Raw genomic sequence first — 17,428 nt, 5'->3', positions numbered from 1 at the left:
GACCGACCGACGGACAGACCGACCGGGTGAGAGGATGTGAAGATGGCGGAGCTACAGATGCTGCTGGAGGAGGAGATCCCGGGGGGGCGCCGGGCCCTGTTCGACAGCTACACGAACCTGGAGCGGGTGGCCGAGTACTGCGAGACCAACTACATCCAGGTGCGCGCGGGCCCCGCGCCGCCCGGGGCAGGGGCGCGCGCGCCCCGCCGGTCCCGCGGGAGCCTCTCCGGGAGCCCCTCCCGAGCCCCCTCCCGGGGCTGCTCCGGCCCCGCGGCGGCGGCAGGGCGGCAGCTCCGGCTGCTGCAGCCTGGGGAGGGGGAGGAAGGCTGGTTCACCTCCGGCGTGAGCTGCCCCGGCGTGACGAGGCGTTTGAATGTGTGATTGATTCCTAAACTGAATGCCTTCCACTTTTGGGGAGTGAATCTTCATTCCAGATTGTGCCTCTGTCGCTCCTTTTCGTTCGCTTCCCCACGTTCCGCACTCCTTTGCTGCCGGCGCTGTGGTGATAAACCGAGGGATAGCTGACTCCTGCAAATACGGTTAATTTGGGGCACAATGACTTGTGTTTTAATAGGGATGTGCCTGTCAGTTCGTATTTCCCTTCCCGAGCAGGGCTGTGGAATTCCATGGGAAGGGCAACTACCAGGCGGTAGGTGCGGGATGAAACCATGATGTAGTAAGAGATGGTACAGAATTAGGGAGAAAGAGATCGAGTACAAGTTGCTACCGCAGTGTGTGGTTTTTGCGGTGGCTGCTCTGAAACCAGGTTGGTGTTAGGACTTTGCTTTTTTTCCTTTCTCTTTTTAGTGGAAAGAAAAGCAAAATATTGGCAATTTGCTTTGGTAGCAGTGGTAGGGCCAAATGAAAGACTTTGCCCTCAAACAAACACAAAAAGACACCTTAGGATGGGTCTGAGTGTGCAGGAGAGAAAGGCAGAGGGGGCGATGTGGATTTGTGGTGTCTATGTTGAGAGAATTACAGAGGGTCCCAGTATTATTTTTGCATTCAGTACTCGAAGTGGAGAGTTCTTATGGGTTTCCAGTGGGCAGCGAGGGATGAGGTCTGTGGTGACACTATTCTGTCAGTGAAAATGGGAGAGACTGTTTAACCAGTGGCAGAGAATACTTAAAATGCCCCTATAAAAAAGCTATCACTGTTTCTTTTGAATTGCTGAATGACCAGCTGTCCTTTAGAGAGAAGACTTTGCACATTTTGGGTCATTTACAAAACACGTCAATTACAGTGAAATTATAAGATGTATTTTATTATGTAATAACTTTCCCTATGTTGAATTAGTGTGACTTAGGTTTTTTGAGACATATGTTGAAATATTTTCTTACAGTTATAACCTGAAATACATGTGTTTGAATTTATGCTGTTTTTTAAACTGTGGAACTGATTTTTCTGGAATAAGGGAGAGGCGTATTGGAAGACAGAACTGGAGAGGAAGAAGGGCATGTAGTTTGGATTTTTTTTTTTCCTTTCACCTTTTTTTGTGTTCTTTGTATAAACCGAAGTTCAAAATCTCTATTGAACAGCTCCACTTTTAATGTTTTAATGAAACTGCAGAAGAGGACTCCATGCTGTTTTGTACAAATAGAGAATGAAAAAAAAATGGTTACTGCCCCAGACAGCACACAGTCCGTAAGGACAGTATGAAATGATAGGAGACAGATGCAGACAGATGGTGAATGAAGGAAAAGAATGAGGCACTCTTGGTCAGCCTGATGGATTCTGACCACCACACAGCAATATCCCAACTGTTGGCAATTTATCCAAGGGTCGTGACAACACAGAGCTTTAAGGGGGAGGTGAGAATTAAGGAATGAAATTATGTTGTGAGCGTTGACCGTGAGGTGCAGTGTGGGTCACAACATGAACACGTTTAAATTTTTAAACAAGTGAGGAATGGAGAACACAGCCAGGCAATAAGCTCTGGCCTTTGGAGTTCTCTGGGACGTCGTAAAGCGGGTTTATTGTAGAGAAGAGGTCCAGTGTGAGGGATTCTGGGTTTAGTGATGTGAGTGTCCTAGTAACAAATCTGTCAGCAAGCCCACCCCACCTTCACGGTGCCAGAGCTGCATAAACGCTGTACCAGATCCGTGTACAAAGCTGATTTTTTCTTTTCTACAAGAGAAGAATAGATAAACAGATATAGCTGTTGGTTAGTTGGATACTTGTGATTTTGCTTCTAATGACATTTATTATGCTGAAGTTAATATGTCCAGTTGATGACAAATGATGTTCAGAGTAGTAGTCTTGAATTTTGTGGGGAAGATGGGTTTGTGACTGCTCTGAAATGTGTGGAAGAATAATTGTCCAGAAAGTCAGGTAGTGAAGACGAACTAATTCTACTGTAGTCCTGTAGTGTTTTGTTGTTGACAGAAGATTTTGTTCTGGATATATTTGAGGTCTCCTAGGGGAGGCTCAGGACGTGACTGAGAGCTGAAGTTGATCTGCAGGGTGGCAGGCACTGTGGCAGGGGGGACATTGAAGGCCTGTATTTGTCAGTAGACAAGCCACTGCCTTTCTGTGCCATTTACTGCTCTGGGGTTTTATTGTCAAGTACAAAAACTGTTGCAAAAGTCATTGGAAGCATAGGTCAGTGTAACAGAGAATTTGAAGTTCAGTGCTAAGGTGAATGTGTTTTTTCTCTTCACCCCCGCCCAGCAACATCCTTGCAGCTTCAAAATAATGGAACATGTAAGCTCACGCATATGGAAATTGGTAGTTCATAGTAGTACAGTTGTGGCAATTGCAAGTCATTTGACTTCTGCTTGTGAATTAAAAAATCTGTTCTTAAAAATTTTGTCAGTGTTTATCCAAATTATGATCGATACTTAGCTCAATTACTTTAGCAACAGGGAATGTTACATAAATCGTTATCCTTCCCTTGAGCCTGTGATACAGTAGTATATCAGAACACATCAGCTTAAAATTGTATGGAGATACATAGACCTGCAGCAATGAAAGACAAAAGGCTCCTGTTTGGGCAAAAAAAGTTTTCTCATTTGTTTTTCTTCACCAATGGTTCTTTGTTTTAAAATTTCCCACTGGTCAAGTCAGTCTCCCAGCCCTCCAGCCAATCACTTACCGAGTAAGGTGATGTATTTTTCAAGAGACACTACTCAAATAAGAAAATAAATCAATAGAATAAAAAAATAAAGTATGATGTCAACTTACATATTACAGCAATTAATTTAATTATTTTCTGTGATTGTGGTGATAAAAATAATTCAGTTTGAAGCATAAATGCGTAAATGGCTCACTTTCATCTGTGTGTCTTATTACAGAAATAAAATAACTTTTCTTGCTGAGAAGGTCTTATTTCTAATAGCTTGGAGAAATCCTACAGTTATTTCTATGTCATACTGCTTCTTAGAGAGAAAGGGAAGGTGCACATTTTTATTTAGGAGGATTTTTTGTGGTATCTGACACAAAGTCAATCACAGGTTAAATTTTATACTGTCTATTCAATGCTTTAAGTATTAGTACTGTGTCCTCTGTTACCAAGTTCAGTCTCAGTGTAAACTGTGTAACAGAGTAATTCTGTAGAATTTGATTATCTGATGTACTTAATATTTGCAGTGTACATTGATTTATGTAGGCTTTCACAGAACACCGAGAATAGTTATACTGGACAGTGTGCTGTGTTTACCAAATTTTCATATTCCTGCTTCATTTTGTTCAGGGGTATTGTAAAGAAAATTTCTACTTATGATAGTATAAGTAACAAGACCATGCAATTATGTGATTTGCACATCATGTTACTGCTATACTAACAGTATACTAACAGTGTCTTGGCCCATTCAGTTTCTTTGAGCTTGTCCTGTATAAATCTATCCTGGAATAATCTTTTGTTTTTTTCTCATTATCATCACTCTTTTAAAAAACGAGCTTTTCATTTTGTGCATTGCATGGAGCTTTCTAGAGTAACTGAGTGCTTGTGTCTGTAACTCTTCGTTGAAAGAGACAGAAAAAATTAACAGATGGAGGCATTTCAGCCAGTAAGTATCTAGCAAGAGCAAATTTGAGGTGTGGGGAGGTCCCACCAACACAGTTAGCTTGCAGAACTGAGTCAAAAGCCAAGCCTCTGTGCCCTGCCCAGCTTTCAGAAGGAGCGTAGCAATTTTGTGTGCTGTGTTGTCCAGATTCTTCTAAAAGGGTCTGTATTTCTTAGTTTTTCAAGATTATTATGCTTTATTTGTCAGCTCTAGAGACTGAAAAGGAAGAGGGAGCTTCTAATTTTCCTCTCTTCACAGTTTTCAGGTTGCCTTGACTGTATTGTATTTTATATACAGAAAACACTCTTCTGGTGTCTGTGAGGGGAAGGATAGGAAGGTGATTTTTATTCCTGTTCTTAATAATAAGAATAATCCGTTTTACTTATTACTAGAAATGACCTGCTTTCATTCCTGCAGATAGCTTTATTTAAATAGACATAAAGGTGAAAACTACCTTTTCTCAGTAATTTTACTGGAGTCCGTAGATCAATGAGTTTCATAGTTGTTTTCCATATACCTGTTGATTTTACTTAGATCTTATAAGCAAAACCAACAAGCTGTAGATTTGAAAGCATCTTCCAGTAGGTTGGACAAGAGAATGAAGCATCTATTAGCATATTAGTTTTAAATTACAAGAATGGTGATCCTTTACAAATGGCAATTTAGTGGTTACAGCTTTAGTAATGGGAAATTTCTGTGGAGTTGCTTGTAATGACTGGTACCAGTGTATAACTTGTGTAAGTATATAGGGGATTGCAGGTATTACGGTTTATAAACAAGTTAAGAATGATTTCTGTTCTCTTTACTGAGAATATGTATCACCTAACAAAGGCAACTGAGTTAGATTTGTAAAATTTATTTAATTACCCGAAGTGTGAGTATCGGAGGAAAGTTGTTTTCACCTTTTCTGTTCCTTAAACTTGTTTATTTTATAATCCAGCTTTAGTGAAGGGGTGATTAATCTTAGCAGTGATGGAACTCTTGTTCTGCAGACATAAAGTGGATATTGATTAGCTCCAGTGAATATTAGTCCAAAAGTTCAGAAAGATGCTGACAAGATGAAACTCTTTAAAAAAACTGTGAAGCCAGTAAAACAGCGGTAATGAATACATGGACAATATGCTGTAGTATCTTACTCCTAAGTGCAAGGAATTAATACATGGGTATGTCTGGTCCACCAGGCTATGGTAGGACTTCATAAAAATCACATCATTTTAAATTTGAAATCGTATGCAGTGGTGGGTTAACCTTGACTGTCAGATTACCCATCAAGCTGTTCTCTCAGTCCTCATCAAAACAACAAGAGAAAGTAAGATGAAAGAAAGCTCGTGGGTTGAGATAAGGACAGGGAGGTCATTCCCGAGTTACTGTCATGGGCAAACCAGATTTGACTTGGGATTTATTAATTTTGTTCACTACCAATTAGAAAGTAAAAAGCAGGACACTGAGAAACAAAACTAAAACCGCCTTCCCCCAGCCTTCCCCTCTTCCCAGGTTCAACTTCACTCCTTCATTTCACCTCCTCCTCCTGAGTGGTGCAGGGGGACAGGTAATGAGGGATTTTCTAGTTCACAACACTTTATCTCTGCTGCTCTTTCCTTCTCACAGTCTTCCCCCTGCTGCAGTGTGGGGTCCCTCCCGTGGGATACAGTCCTTCAGGTGGTCCAAAGCAGGTCCTTGCTGTGGGCTGCAGTTTTTCAAGAACCGCTCCAGCATGGGTTCTTCCCAACAGTCCTGCAGGAACAGACTGCTCCAGCATGGGTCCCCACAGCCCCAAAACCTGTTCCTACCTGGACTTCTCTCCGCAGACCACAGGTCCTGCCAGAAGCTTGCTCTGATGTGGGCTGTGCATAGGCTGCAGCTTCTTTCAGAGCATATCCACCTGCCCTGGCATGGGCTGCAGGTGGATCTCTGCACCTCCGTGGTCCTCCATGGGCTGCAGAGGGGCAGCTTGTGTCACCATGGCCTTCTCCATGGGCTACAGGGGAGTCTGCTCCAGTGTGTGGAAACACCTCCTCCCCCTCCTCCTTCTCTGACCTTGGTGTCTGTTAGGGTTATTTCTCTCACATTTTTCTCACTCCTCTGTCACAGCTGCTTCACAGTGTTTTTTACCCATTCTTAAATATATTATCACAGAGGCACCACCAGCGTCGCTGACTGGCTCAGCTTTGGCCAGCAGTGGGTCTGTTTTGGAGCTGGCTTTGAACTGGCTCTGTCTGTCTGACATGGGGGCAACTCCTGATGTCGCCTCACAGAGGCTACTCCTGCAGCCACCCCGCTACCAAAACCTTGCCATATAAACTCAGAACTTGTGCCTGAGGGGATATTACTTCAATACACTCAGTTTGGGTTAATGTTCACTTGTGTTTGTCACCATCACTAAATTCCAATTATTAAGAGGAGACAGTTTAGCGATTCCTAAGGCTGTATGCAGCCACTGTTCTTTTGATTTCGAGAAGTGATGTGTTCTGCAGATTTGAAGTAGCTGGCTAGGTGAAAGTCTTGCTGCTCTCTGCAGTGTCTCGCCTCTGGTGCACGTTCAGCCCGCAAGTGTTTTCACAGTCCTCTTTTCTCCACTAAGGTAGAAGGGGGAGGTAATTGGATGGTGGACTCTGGTGCTATTGTAAGGAACCAGTAATAATACTAATTTTTGGTTCTTTTCCTCCTTCTGTTTTATTTACTCTATCTCCAAGTGTCTAAGCTTTAAGGACCTGATAATTTAAAGAAAGGTTGTCAGATACTGTTGCTTGAAGGAGATATATAGTCTCCCATGCATTGTCAGGGTATATAAAAAGAAAAATTTTCTGAAGAGACATCAAGTTTGTTTTCAATATTTTTTACAATATTTGAAAAAAGTAGTTAAAGTATGTTGGTTTTACGTCTTTGATCTAATTTTCTGAAAGTAAATTCCATGGTAGTAGTTCAGTCACAATATATGCCTGTTGGAGTGTAACTATATTAAAATGATTGCATAAATTGTAATTGTGTGTCTCTCTTCTGATTCTGAAGGTTCACAGTAGCTTGTTATTAGGTTTGGTAAGTTTAGTGAGGATAATCTAGATATAGAATTTCCTTTTAAGACAATGATGCTGGCAAAGTTGGTGAAGGATTTATCACTCAACCAATCTACTTTTCCTTTTCATTAACCCCACTGTGTTTTGCCAGGAAAGCTAATTTAATGCATTCAAATAGTGCCAGAAGTTCAACCTGGAGTTCAGGAAGGGCAGGATTGATTCTCTAGTAAGTGGATATGGAAAAAGCATGAGCCATTTTATTGGTGGAAGTTGCTGTTGGTAATACTGTATGTATAGGTGTGAAAATAAAATTTGTAAGTATGCAGGTATTGCTAATATAAAGTAAATGTTGAAACACTAAATGTTAGTTGCAAGTGGCATTCTAGTTGTTCCCTTCTCTAGTTAATTTTCAAATGGTAGTTATTGAATTGTATTGATCAAGAATTGTAATGCAGAGTAGCAAGCTTCTGTATCCTACAGTTAATCAGCTCTCTAACATTTATTTTCCTTTGCTTATGTTTTACTTGTATTTACAGTCATTAATCTTTGTGGCTTAATGCTGTAGGTTTTAAGGCAGGAAGTGGTGCCCCTTGTAAAGCAAGAGCTTCTCCAGTCAGTGCTTTAAGCAAGTGAAATCTTACTCTGTTGTATTCAGCAGAATATTTTCTTGATGAAAACATTGATTTAAGTATCATGTTTGCAGCAAATTTTCAGTAGTGTCTATGTCTAGAGTCTGCTGGCCCTTTTTTTTTTCAAATACTGTGTTTTCACACTTAATTACACACCTGAAATAGACCTCTTGCTTAGTAATCTAAGTTCTGTAAATTTTGTTGGATAGCTGTACCTGGAATTTTAGTCATTGGGCTACTTTATGAAGCCAAACTCCAAGTCAGTAGATGAAGCATGTAGTCACAGTACGCTGAATTTAGGAACATTTCCTATTCTCAGGGTTCTCACAGGTTAGGCTGGCAATTCTTTCTTGAAGTGAATGGACTAATATGTTCTTGCAAATGAGTTGTGCCTGTTTCAGTGAGAAATCTGAATTTTCTGTTTCCCAGGTGCAATGAGTAAGTTGCTCTGTCAAATTTATAGTGGTGTGCTCTGAAGTGTAGATTCTGGCCGTGGTATTCCATTTTCCTGTAGCTTATTTCCCAGTAGATGTCATTGTAATATCTATTCTTAATGGTATTTCAGTTTGAAATATAGGTGCTTGCCGTATTATTGGCTTAGTCTTATGGTAGTGAACTTGTTTTATGCTCAGTGAAATGCAGGATGAGGAACAAATACTACTTGGTTTGGGGTTTTTGTAGCCTGTGTGTGTGTTGATTATACACAGAGCCAAAGCTGGTTTTGTGCCAACTCATAAATTTGGTATTTTTTTCTTAAAGTTAAAAACTCTTCTAGGTGAATGCAAGGGTTTTTATTAGGGCATTTTGTAACTTTGTTGTGAATTTATTGCTATCATATATATGAAGTCTGTGTAAATTCTTGGTGATAACTTCAGGGTCTTTTGTCTATTTTTTGAGCTGGCTGCTGTTTTGTCAAAGATGATTTATACTACAGATCAGGTTTTAAAAACTAGACTCATAGAAGATAAGATGATGGCTATTGTTCTTCCCACTGATACTATTAACAGATTTTAGGGAAGCCTGAAATTCTTTTGTTTGAAGATGCTCATTGCAACCAGCATGCCATTGTTACCAAAAGTATTTTAATTCTGTTCAGTTTTAAATGGTGCAGCATTGAAGAGTTCAGATTGAATGGGCTGCCTGCTGAGCCACCCTGAAGAAGGCTGCCTTTTTTAGACTTGAAAACTTGCATTTAAAGTTGCTAAGTGTGTAAATTATTCCTGCTACCCACCTAGAAACCTTTGGAATGTAAGGTGGTTAGAAATTAAAGCAGCGCCTCTCAAAAGCTGCATATGTTAGGTTTTGCTGCTGGTTAGGGACAAGATTGCTGAGCTGATATAAGATCTTTCTGCTTTGGGTTCTAAACTGTATCCCTGGGTCAGGCTCGTCTGATCATTGGTGAGCTCATTCAGCTAAGCCAGCAGAAAACTAACTAGGACAAGAGCAGCATCATTGCTTTGCTTAGGGTTGGTGGGAGTGTGAAGTAAGGGAGGAGGAGGGAATGAAGTATGGAAGCAGTGGGACCATCGCTGCTGAGAGCAGTTAACTTTTAGATTGACAATTTTAAGGTAAGTGAGAAGTCCATCAAGGTAACGGGTGTCAAACTTGGTTATTTCAAGCTTCTTTGCAGCAGCAGTGCTGCTCTTTGGACCTGAAGGTCAGTAGTGAAAATGTCAGGTGTGTTTGTGCTGTCCTGGTGAAAACTGAGAGCAGTAGGGGCTGACACTTGTTAAACATGAAGGGTCATGACTGATAACTTTTGGGTAATACATGACTTTTGAAAGCGGAATTAGTGCTTGTCTGTCTTATGAAAAAATCAAAGTCTGTTTTTGATGCTGCTGGTTTTGCCAGACAGGAATATACAGACATAGCTGAAATAATATTCTTAAGTCTGATCTCTTTTCATACAGAAAATTTTAGTCTGTCTAACAAACAAGACATACAAAGCCATTTATTAGTGAGTAGTCTAGTATGAATTCAAAGCACACTGATTTGTCTTGATTTGCTTTAATAATAATCATTAAATATTAGGTGTTCACTGAATATACAGTGCATATTCTCAGTTATTTTCCAAGTGTGTCCTTTTAAACTGTAAATTTGAGCAGCGTTGGGTGTTGCAACGTCTGTAATTCACTCTTAATTTTTTAACTAGGTGGCAACTTTATATAGCTTGTCTATAGCTTTATATGTGAGGTAGAGTGTTTGCTTCCAAGTGCAGCATTTGTTGTCTATCTGCTTTTTATTGGGTAAAAAGCAGAGATCTGCTGCCACTTCTGGAGAGTGTAAAAATGTTAAATATCCCAAATTAAATGGCTATCTTGAATCAGTCAGCATATATTTTTCTATCTGGGGGGGGGGGGGGTTGTGGGGCAAACCAAAAATATTTAACCAAAAGTAGAAAAACTCATCTTATTTAATAGAATACTAAAGATATCCTGCCATTATGGAAAACTCACAGTAATTTTCACTATAAATATATGAAAAAAAGAGAAATAGTAAAAACAAAAGCCAACCTCTTATCCCCTTCACCGCTAACAGCAGAAGAGGAGGCTGAGGTGGATGACAGGCTTCAGAGAGATTGAAAAATGCCCATGTGAGCAGGAGCTCCAAAGAGGGGTTGTTATTGTGGACAGAAATTGAATTATAAGATTATGCAAATAATGTGAAAAGTATGAACTATGTACACTGGTTTGCCACTTTTCTGGGTAAAGCACAGGAATAGTAAATTTAGTTTGAGAGATAATGCTACTTAATACAATCTATGGAATTATTGCTGTGAGCTAAGGCTCATGGCTAAGGGTTTAATGGTATCCTGAAAAGGCTAGATATTTAAAATAAATAACGAGAATATAAGCAGTTTTATCTTTTTCTTTTGTATGTTTTTGCCTTGCATTTCTCCCATGTTGGAGTTTTATGTCTGTTACATGTAGTATTTTGTATTGTCCACTGTAATTAATTTCACTGGATTATTGGGGATATTGCTTCTATTTAATACCATATTTTCAGTATCCTGAATACCATATATCTTGTCTCCTTTGAAATGCTTTCTGCACAAATTGGTGTTGGTTTGGCCTTCCAAGGAGAGGGAATTAAATGTCAAGTTACTCATGTCAATTAAGTAAGATTTCATTTGTGGGAAAGAGGGCTAAAGATTTTTATATGACGGAGTATATATGTGAGTGCTGAAATGGTGATAGTGAAATTAATGGGATTTTTCCACCATGACTAATAACTAGAGAACTGGGAGTGAATGGAGTTGTAGAGAAGCATAAAACTGTGACATTACATTTATTTATTATTTATGATAAAACAGTGTGCAATGTTTTCTGATATACTTCTCAGTTTTCTTACTTTATTCACGTGTTAGTGATCTCAGAAATTACCTTCTAAGATTTAGGCTTACTTGTGTTCGTGTCCTTAGGGATGTGATGCCCATGAAGTGACTTTGTCTCTGAAGGGGCAGGATGATTGAGCATGCAGAAGCTCTGGATCACAGTAGTGTGTAGTCAGCCTAAACTAGTGAGGATATTGGTTTTACAGCCTTTTTTATCAAGTTCTGAGTCCATTGGCATAAGAGCAGTCCTTTCCTGAAAGAAAGAGGAAATTATTTCTGACTGTACGTGCATCTATATAATTAATCAGTTTGGATAATAGAAGGTAGAAGGTTACCAATGGACTCTGAATTGCTATTATAGTTGTCTGGTGGTGATAATAATTAATTTAAATCATCTCCAAATTGAGAACACTTCTATAATCACTTGATGGGATGAGTTAATAGAATTATTGTAAATCATTACCATTTTATGATCTGCTTAAAATTTCAATGTTATATTTCCTAAATATGTATGCAATCTTTACATTTATTATAGTCAATAATTAAATATGTAATACAAATGCAATAGGGCAAATTGAGTTTTGATGATTGGGGAAAGAGGGAGGGGTAAGCATTTAATTTTTGTTTTTCTCGTTTTTATGGTCATCTGTGCACCAAATCTTCACTGTGATGAGCCTGATACAAATGTTTGTAGCTTATTAAGACCCCTTATTTAGGTAAAGTTTATAAATTGTATGCATTATGCAAGACAGGCTCTTATGATTTGTCTCATTTGATCAACAGATAGATAATTAACGCAGAGTTATAATTTATGTAACCATTTATACATATATAAAAGAAGATTTTTTTCATTACATGAACACATGGGAAATACAGTGCCAAAAATCCACTCGTACTGAAAAGTACTATAAAGGGGAGTTTACCGTGTTTTCTTATGATGAACAAAGGTTAATATATTCCTTGCATTTCACCTTCCATGAAATTTTCTAGTCTTTTTTCAGTTGTATCTTGTGTTAAGGACCCAGAGAAGAACGAGAGATTTATTTGCCACATGGTCGTTTTTTTAATATTCAGTGTATAATCTCAAATCAGGTTTTCAGTGTGACACGATATCTTAAAAATTAAAAACATACTTAAAGAAATTATTTCTAAATTAATTATATTAAAAAACCCACTAAGCCAACCAACATTTTCTTCCATTTCCTGTGCCACCCTTGAGGTTGTATAACGATACAGGCAGCAGTAGGAGTTTCTGTGGACCTGTCTTTTTCCATAAGCAGTGTGATGTGTTTTATCATTTGAGGAAGAAAGCTGTTCTAGAGATAAAGCCCCAGTTTTAGATCTGAAGTTTAGTTTGGGAGTCTACTGCAGAATAACTTTATGGGTGTGACTGCAATTCCCCCTTTCATAAAGGAGCCCAAAAATACCTTTTTTTTTTTTCTTTTCTAATGGAGAGAAATGATAGTCTTACTGTGGTGAACTGATTTGCCCTTAGTTTTCAGGCCTCTTGGCATTACTCCATAGTAAATGCTACACTCAGTGAAACTCCAAGGGCAGCTCTGAAAGGCCAAAATTCTGAAAATTATTTGTGCTACTTAGCTTATTTTGGAGATGGAGATGTTAAGCTGAGGGGATTGAAATGCAAGGATTATTCAGGGTTTTTTTTGTTTGGATATATTGTGTTAGTTTGTCAAACTGCATTTTTTTGTGTGTACTCTGAACAGATAGGTGCCTCTGCACAAACCAAATCACAGCTTGAGCTTCTTATACCTAATTCTGTTGGTTTTAATAACACAGCTCTTCTATAATGTCATCTCTAGATCTCATACTTTGAAATTCAGGGGTTTGTGTACAAACAGTGGAAGGAGTGAGTTTATTTTCCAGAACCTTTTGGTCTGGATTCCACATGCTCTTAAGGCTCTGAACAGAGACCTTCGAGAACTGTTTGCATGATCTTCTTTGGCTAAATGTAGGGGGGAAAATAAGTGGTATTTCCTGAGTTGTAGGGACACACTGTTGAGTGAAATGATGGGAAGATGGTGAGTGTTGCAAAAGAAGCCCATTGCCTGTGTGTAGGAAGGTGGAGGATTAGAGGTCATGCAGTTGGCAGATCATTCTTCTTAAAGGAGAGAATTGCTTGTCTGAAAAACAGCTTGAAAATTCCTGCTTTCTCAGTGCCTCTCTGTCTTAAGACCTCTGTTGTTTTATGTTGTGAAACTCTCCTTTCCAGGATAGTTTTATTTATTGCCATGAATAGATGGGTAGAGAGGTGATATTACTTAAACATGTCTTGTCAAATGAAGAGCTCATTTGTGCAGCACTTTTAATTCATGAAGGTAAAGAGAAAGCCCTTTTTTTTTTCTGATGGTATGCAACTGGCTGAATATCCAGTTGTAACAATCTGTTAAGACAACTTGAAAAATTAATTCATATTAAAAAAAAAAACAAGGCAAGAGAACCTTTTGTGACATAGAAAAACCATTTAGCATTTGAAGTCTTATTTTTGTTGCACTTCTCTAATGTTTCTATTGTTGTGACAACGAAGAGCTCAGAATTGTCAGAACAAGAACATTGAAACTGGGTGAATAAGTGAAGTTTGAGATTCTCATTCTGTGTCATAATTATGGTGAATGTAAACACAGTCATGGTGATTTTTCATACCCTGTAACTCAGCACAAAACTGCTGTGAGAGGAGTCGTGCTTGCTTTCACAAGTTTGCAGTGTCACCTTCAGTTTTTATCCTATAATCCTTGATTTCTGTGAATTTGATGTAGCACTGTTACATTATCTAAGCATGATGTGAGTAGCCACTCCATTGCTCTGTAGTGCTTACAGGGGTGTGTGTGGCTGCAGTGTGCTGGTGGGGCCAGGCTGCCTTCACCCCTGATGTAACACGTGCAGCCCTGGTGATGTGTCCTGTGGCTGAGACCTCTTGACATTGTGAGAGTTACCAGAATGCATAGAGCTTGTTCCTGCTTATAGTTGGAGATGATGAAATTTGGCCTAGGTGGGGAACAGTATGATGATTCTGAACTGCAGGACTATGGTTACTCTTTTCCTGAAATATTTGTCGCCTAATTTAGATTGTATAGCAGGAAGGGTTTTCCCTATTTGAGACAACTGTAGTCTGTATATGACTTTTCTTTGAAAATTGTTTGTAAAAATTGACTTTTAAGGCTGTTGCATCTGAAAAGGGAATTTTGTTAGGTGAGGATAATAAAAGATTAATTTACTTCATGAAAGTTCTGAGCTTAAATTTTACTGGGCTGCTCAGGATGTGGCTGTCGTAGGGGAAAAATAGCAGTACATTTTTAGCTTCTGCCAAGATATCTGTGACAGATGGTGTCTTGTCTTTCCAATTTGAATTCTTACCATTCTATAAATATTGGAAATACTTATTAAAAAATTCTATAAATATGGAAGAGAAAAAAAAAAGGTGTTTCCTTGCTTTTAAAAAAATGCATCATGGTTGATGTAGGACAGACTAAGGGATATTTATAAAGGTCTTGGGCAGAACAGCACCAGTAAGAGCAGAAATCAGTATCTGAATAAATCCAGAAGGGCCTGGTGAAAATGTGGTTCACATTAGACAAATAGACACATGAAAAAATATGTGCGTGTTTTGGTGAAATAATATTAAAATAGTCCCTGCAGGTGCTTTTGTGGTTCAGAAAGTTCTTTAGGGAAAGCTGAGGTCTGGAACATCGTTAATGCATGTGCAAAGATGGGCAGCTGTTAATTTCGGGATGTTGCAGATGCTCTGTACTGCTTTCAGCAGCCTTGTCTGATTCATTCATCTGCCTGTTCTGGAGCACCATTTCAACTTTTGTGATAACCAACTTTTTTGGGACAGACTTTGTAGAACTTCTCGTGCCGTTGTATCTGGTGCTTATTTTTCATTTTAGAATTGCTTTCAAGTTTATAGAGCTCTGTCTTCTGTTGGATCCCAAATAACTTGATTCTTTGAAGATATGCTGACAGAACTGTATCCTTGGCTGCTGCTTCTGTAAGGTCCTGCACAGAGATTTGTCTCCTGTATATTGGCTGAGATATTGCTGAAGTTGTGTTTTTCAAAGAGTAAAGATGCAGTTTTGTGTGTTTTTTGCACCAGTTGGAGTTAAGTGTTGTCTTCAGCTGACATTTAAATGTTAGATCAAAGGAACCTTAACTTTTTAGACATTGAGACTCTTGTTTGATATTGCAGTTATTCTCTTGGGGTTACTCATGTTCATTTAAGTTTATTAACCTCCTGTCTTTTGATTCAAAGAAGGTATTTGGTACATAATCTACTTACTTTGTGTGGAAGAGTGAAAACAACCGTGTACAGAGCTTCTGCTGGGAGGTTCAGTTTCATTATTTTGGCTATCAGGCAATGCCAGTGCTTTGCTTTAAGACAGCAGTTGTAAACATTCACTGTATGAAATTCTGATATTGTTCTGAAGGAATTTTCGGAAAAATACAGTCTCTTCAAGCTCATCCTGATTGCTGTTCTGAACAATGGGCCTTTGTAGTTCAGCGAGAAGCCCTTTATTGCTGGCAGTTTGTGTTTCAAGTTCTGGCTTTTTCTTTACCAGACAGAAAACTCTTCATATTGTTAAAGAGAAATTCCAAAATGACTCAGTGACCTCCAGCACAAATAGAGTCTAGGAATGTAAAAATTACTGTATTTGGAGAAAAACTTGCCAAAGTTGGATTTGGTTATCAGGCATACTGTTCTTTATAAGTTGTGTGATACTTGTTAATTCTTAAAGAAATAACTTGGTAATTTGCAGAAAGAAGTGGTGTTTAAATTATGTGGAGATGACTGTGTTACAGTTGCAGTGCAGTTAATATGGGAAATTAAATGCACATCCTTTTATACATGTAAAATGGCCTTGTGTTGCTTTAAAAAGTTACCACTTGCATGGATAGTCTTTCTTGGTAAGAAGCACAGCACTTAGTGTGAGTGTAGGTCATGCTTAGGAAAATGTGTGCGTAAAATACAGATCTTGCTGGAAATAATTACAGAATGCTTGATGCTGTGTTGTTAAGTTACATGCTGCAGGTTGAATATAGCAACTTGGCTTGCTGTTCTTGAGCTACATAGCAATTGACAGAAGGTTTACTTCTAATTTTGAAGCAAATGGACCAAAACTGCTTGTTAAACTGGGAAAAAGAATAACTACTAGTTACAGTGCCTGCAGAAAAGGGTTGATTTTTTAGCTTATTTTCTGAGATTTTTAAATCGTAGCAGCATAGCAAAGTTTGAGTCTAGTTAAAATGAAGAGCCTCATGAACTTTCTGGGTTTTTATGTGTTGACAACTCTACTACAAACATGAACATGAAGAGTTCTGATTTCTAGCAGTCTAGAATTAGACTGGGAATTAGGTTGAGACTCCTCTCAAGGACATGACTTTTATATTTCTAAAATGTTCTCTAGTTGCTCAAGGGGTGCAGAACAGAGATCTAGGGTTGGCTAACAGTCTCTACAGCCTCTCTAAGAGGCCAGAATCCCATTCTCACTTTTCCAATACTATGTTTTGTCCAGTGCTATGGTAACAGGAGCAAAAGGTTGTGAAAACATTCTTTGCCAGAAAGCGAGCAGATGCTGCTCTCAAGGCATATAGGGAATACATCTGTCGAATGAGAAGGCACTGGGTTTGATTTTCAGATTTCAGGGTGAACTTCTACTAGCTTTCTTTCACTTTCTTTGTTGATCATGATAGTTTGTTTAGTTAGTCTTCATCCTTGGTTCAGTAATGGTTGGGTTTATTGAGTGTTACCGGCACGGTCAGCAGATGGGTTTTAGAACAGAGGTCAGCTTTCAGCAGGATGAACATAGATATCAAGAACAAATTGACCTGCTGCCTGCTTCTGCCCTCTTTTCTGACGCGCTTTTCCAATGAGGGCAAGGAAAAAAGCCTGTGAGTTGTGATTTTTCAGAGTCAGACAAGAATATGTTAGTGTCTGGTCGTGTAATGGGATGCAAACGTGCGTTTTAGGTGATAGGACTCTGGCATGTGTGATGGGGTAGCATTGGAGGGGCTGGAGGCTTTGGCCTGTGGGTGGTTCCACATAAGGCAAGGAAAGCTGTCCTGTCTGTTTGTTTAAAAGCAAAAAAGAAAGAAAGAGAGATCGGGCAACTTTTTGTGGAGAAATGCAGGAAAACCCCTTCTGAATTTTTAGTTCTGTGCTGTAGAGCTTATCAACTGCCACTGCAGCTCTCACAGGCTCTGCTGATTTGAGCATAAATCTCTAGGTTTTGGGATATGCTGCCAGTGGTTCTTTTGCCTCCTAGAGGAGTATAGTATATTGCAGCTGTTGTATGAAGGTTCCTTATTTTGATCTCTACTTTTTCATATGAAATAAAATATTTTTTTGTTTTTTTCTGTCAGATTGCGGGCATGTATCTGAAGCCAGTTTGTTCCTTTCAGTATGTATGAATTGGCAGCAGCTTTAAAAAGCAA

General features: G+C 39.0%; 1 protein-coding gene across 16 annotated transcripts in view; it reads left to right on the top strand.

Moving 5' to 3' along the window:
• Positions 1–6: 6 nt before the first annotated feature.
• ABI2 (abl interactor 2) overlaps positions 7–17,428 on the top strand; it is a 69,807-nt gene continuing 52,385 nt past the window's right edge. For 7 of the 16 annotated variants that reach the window (XM_027636775.1, XM_027636771.1, XM_027636766.1 and 4 more), the window contains exon 1: positions 7–159. In XM_027636775.1, coding sequence (XP_027492576.1) covers positions 43–159 — 117 coding nt within the window. In that variant the 5' untranslated portion in view covers positions 7–42. Of the gene's footprint in view, positions 160–1,553; positions 1,812–17,428 lie in introns of those variants that run through there. The other 9 variants (XM_027636760.1, XM_027636764.1, XM_027636769.1 and 6 more) reach the window with 9 other exon arrangements.

The sequence above is a fragment of the Corapipo altera genome, unplaced genomic scaffold, assembly GCF_003945725.1.
Source record: "Corapipo altera isolate COAL_440 unplaced genomic scaffold, ASM394572v1 45, whole genome shotgun sequence".
Lineage (NCBI taxonomy): Eukaryota > Metazoa > Chordata > Aves > Passeriformes > Pipridae > Corapipo > Corapipo altera.
The sequence above is the reverse complement of the archived record's forward strand: the minus strand, read 5'-3'. Positions and strand labels throughout refer to the sequence as shown.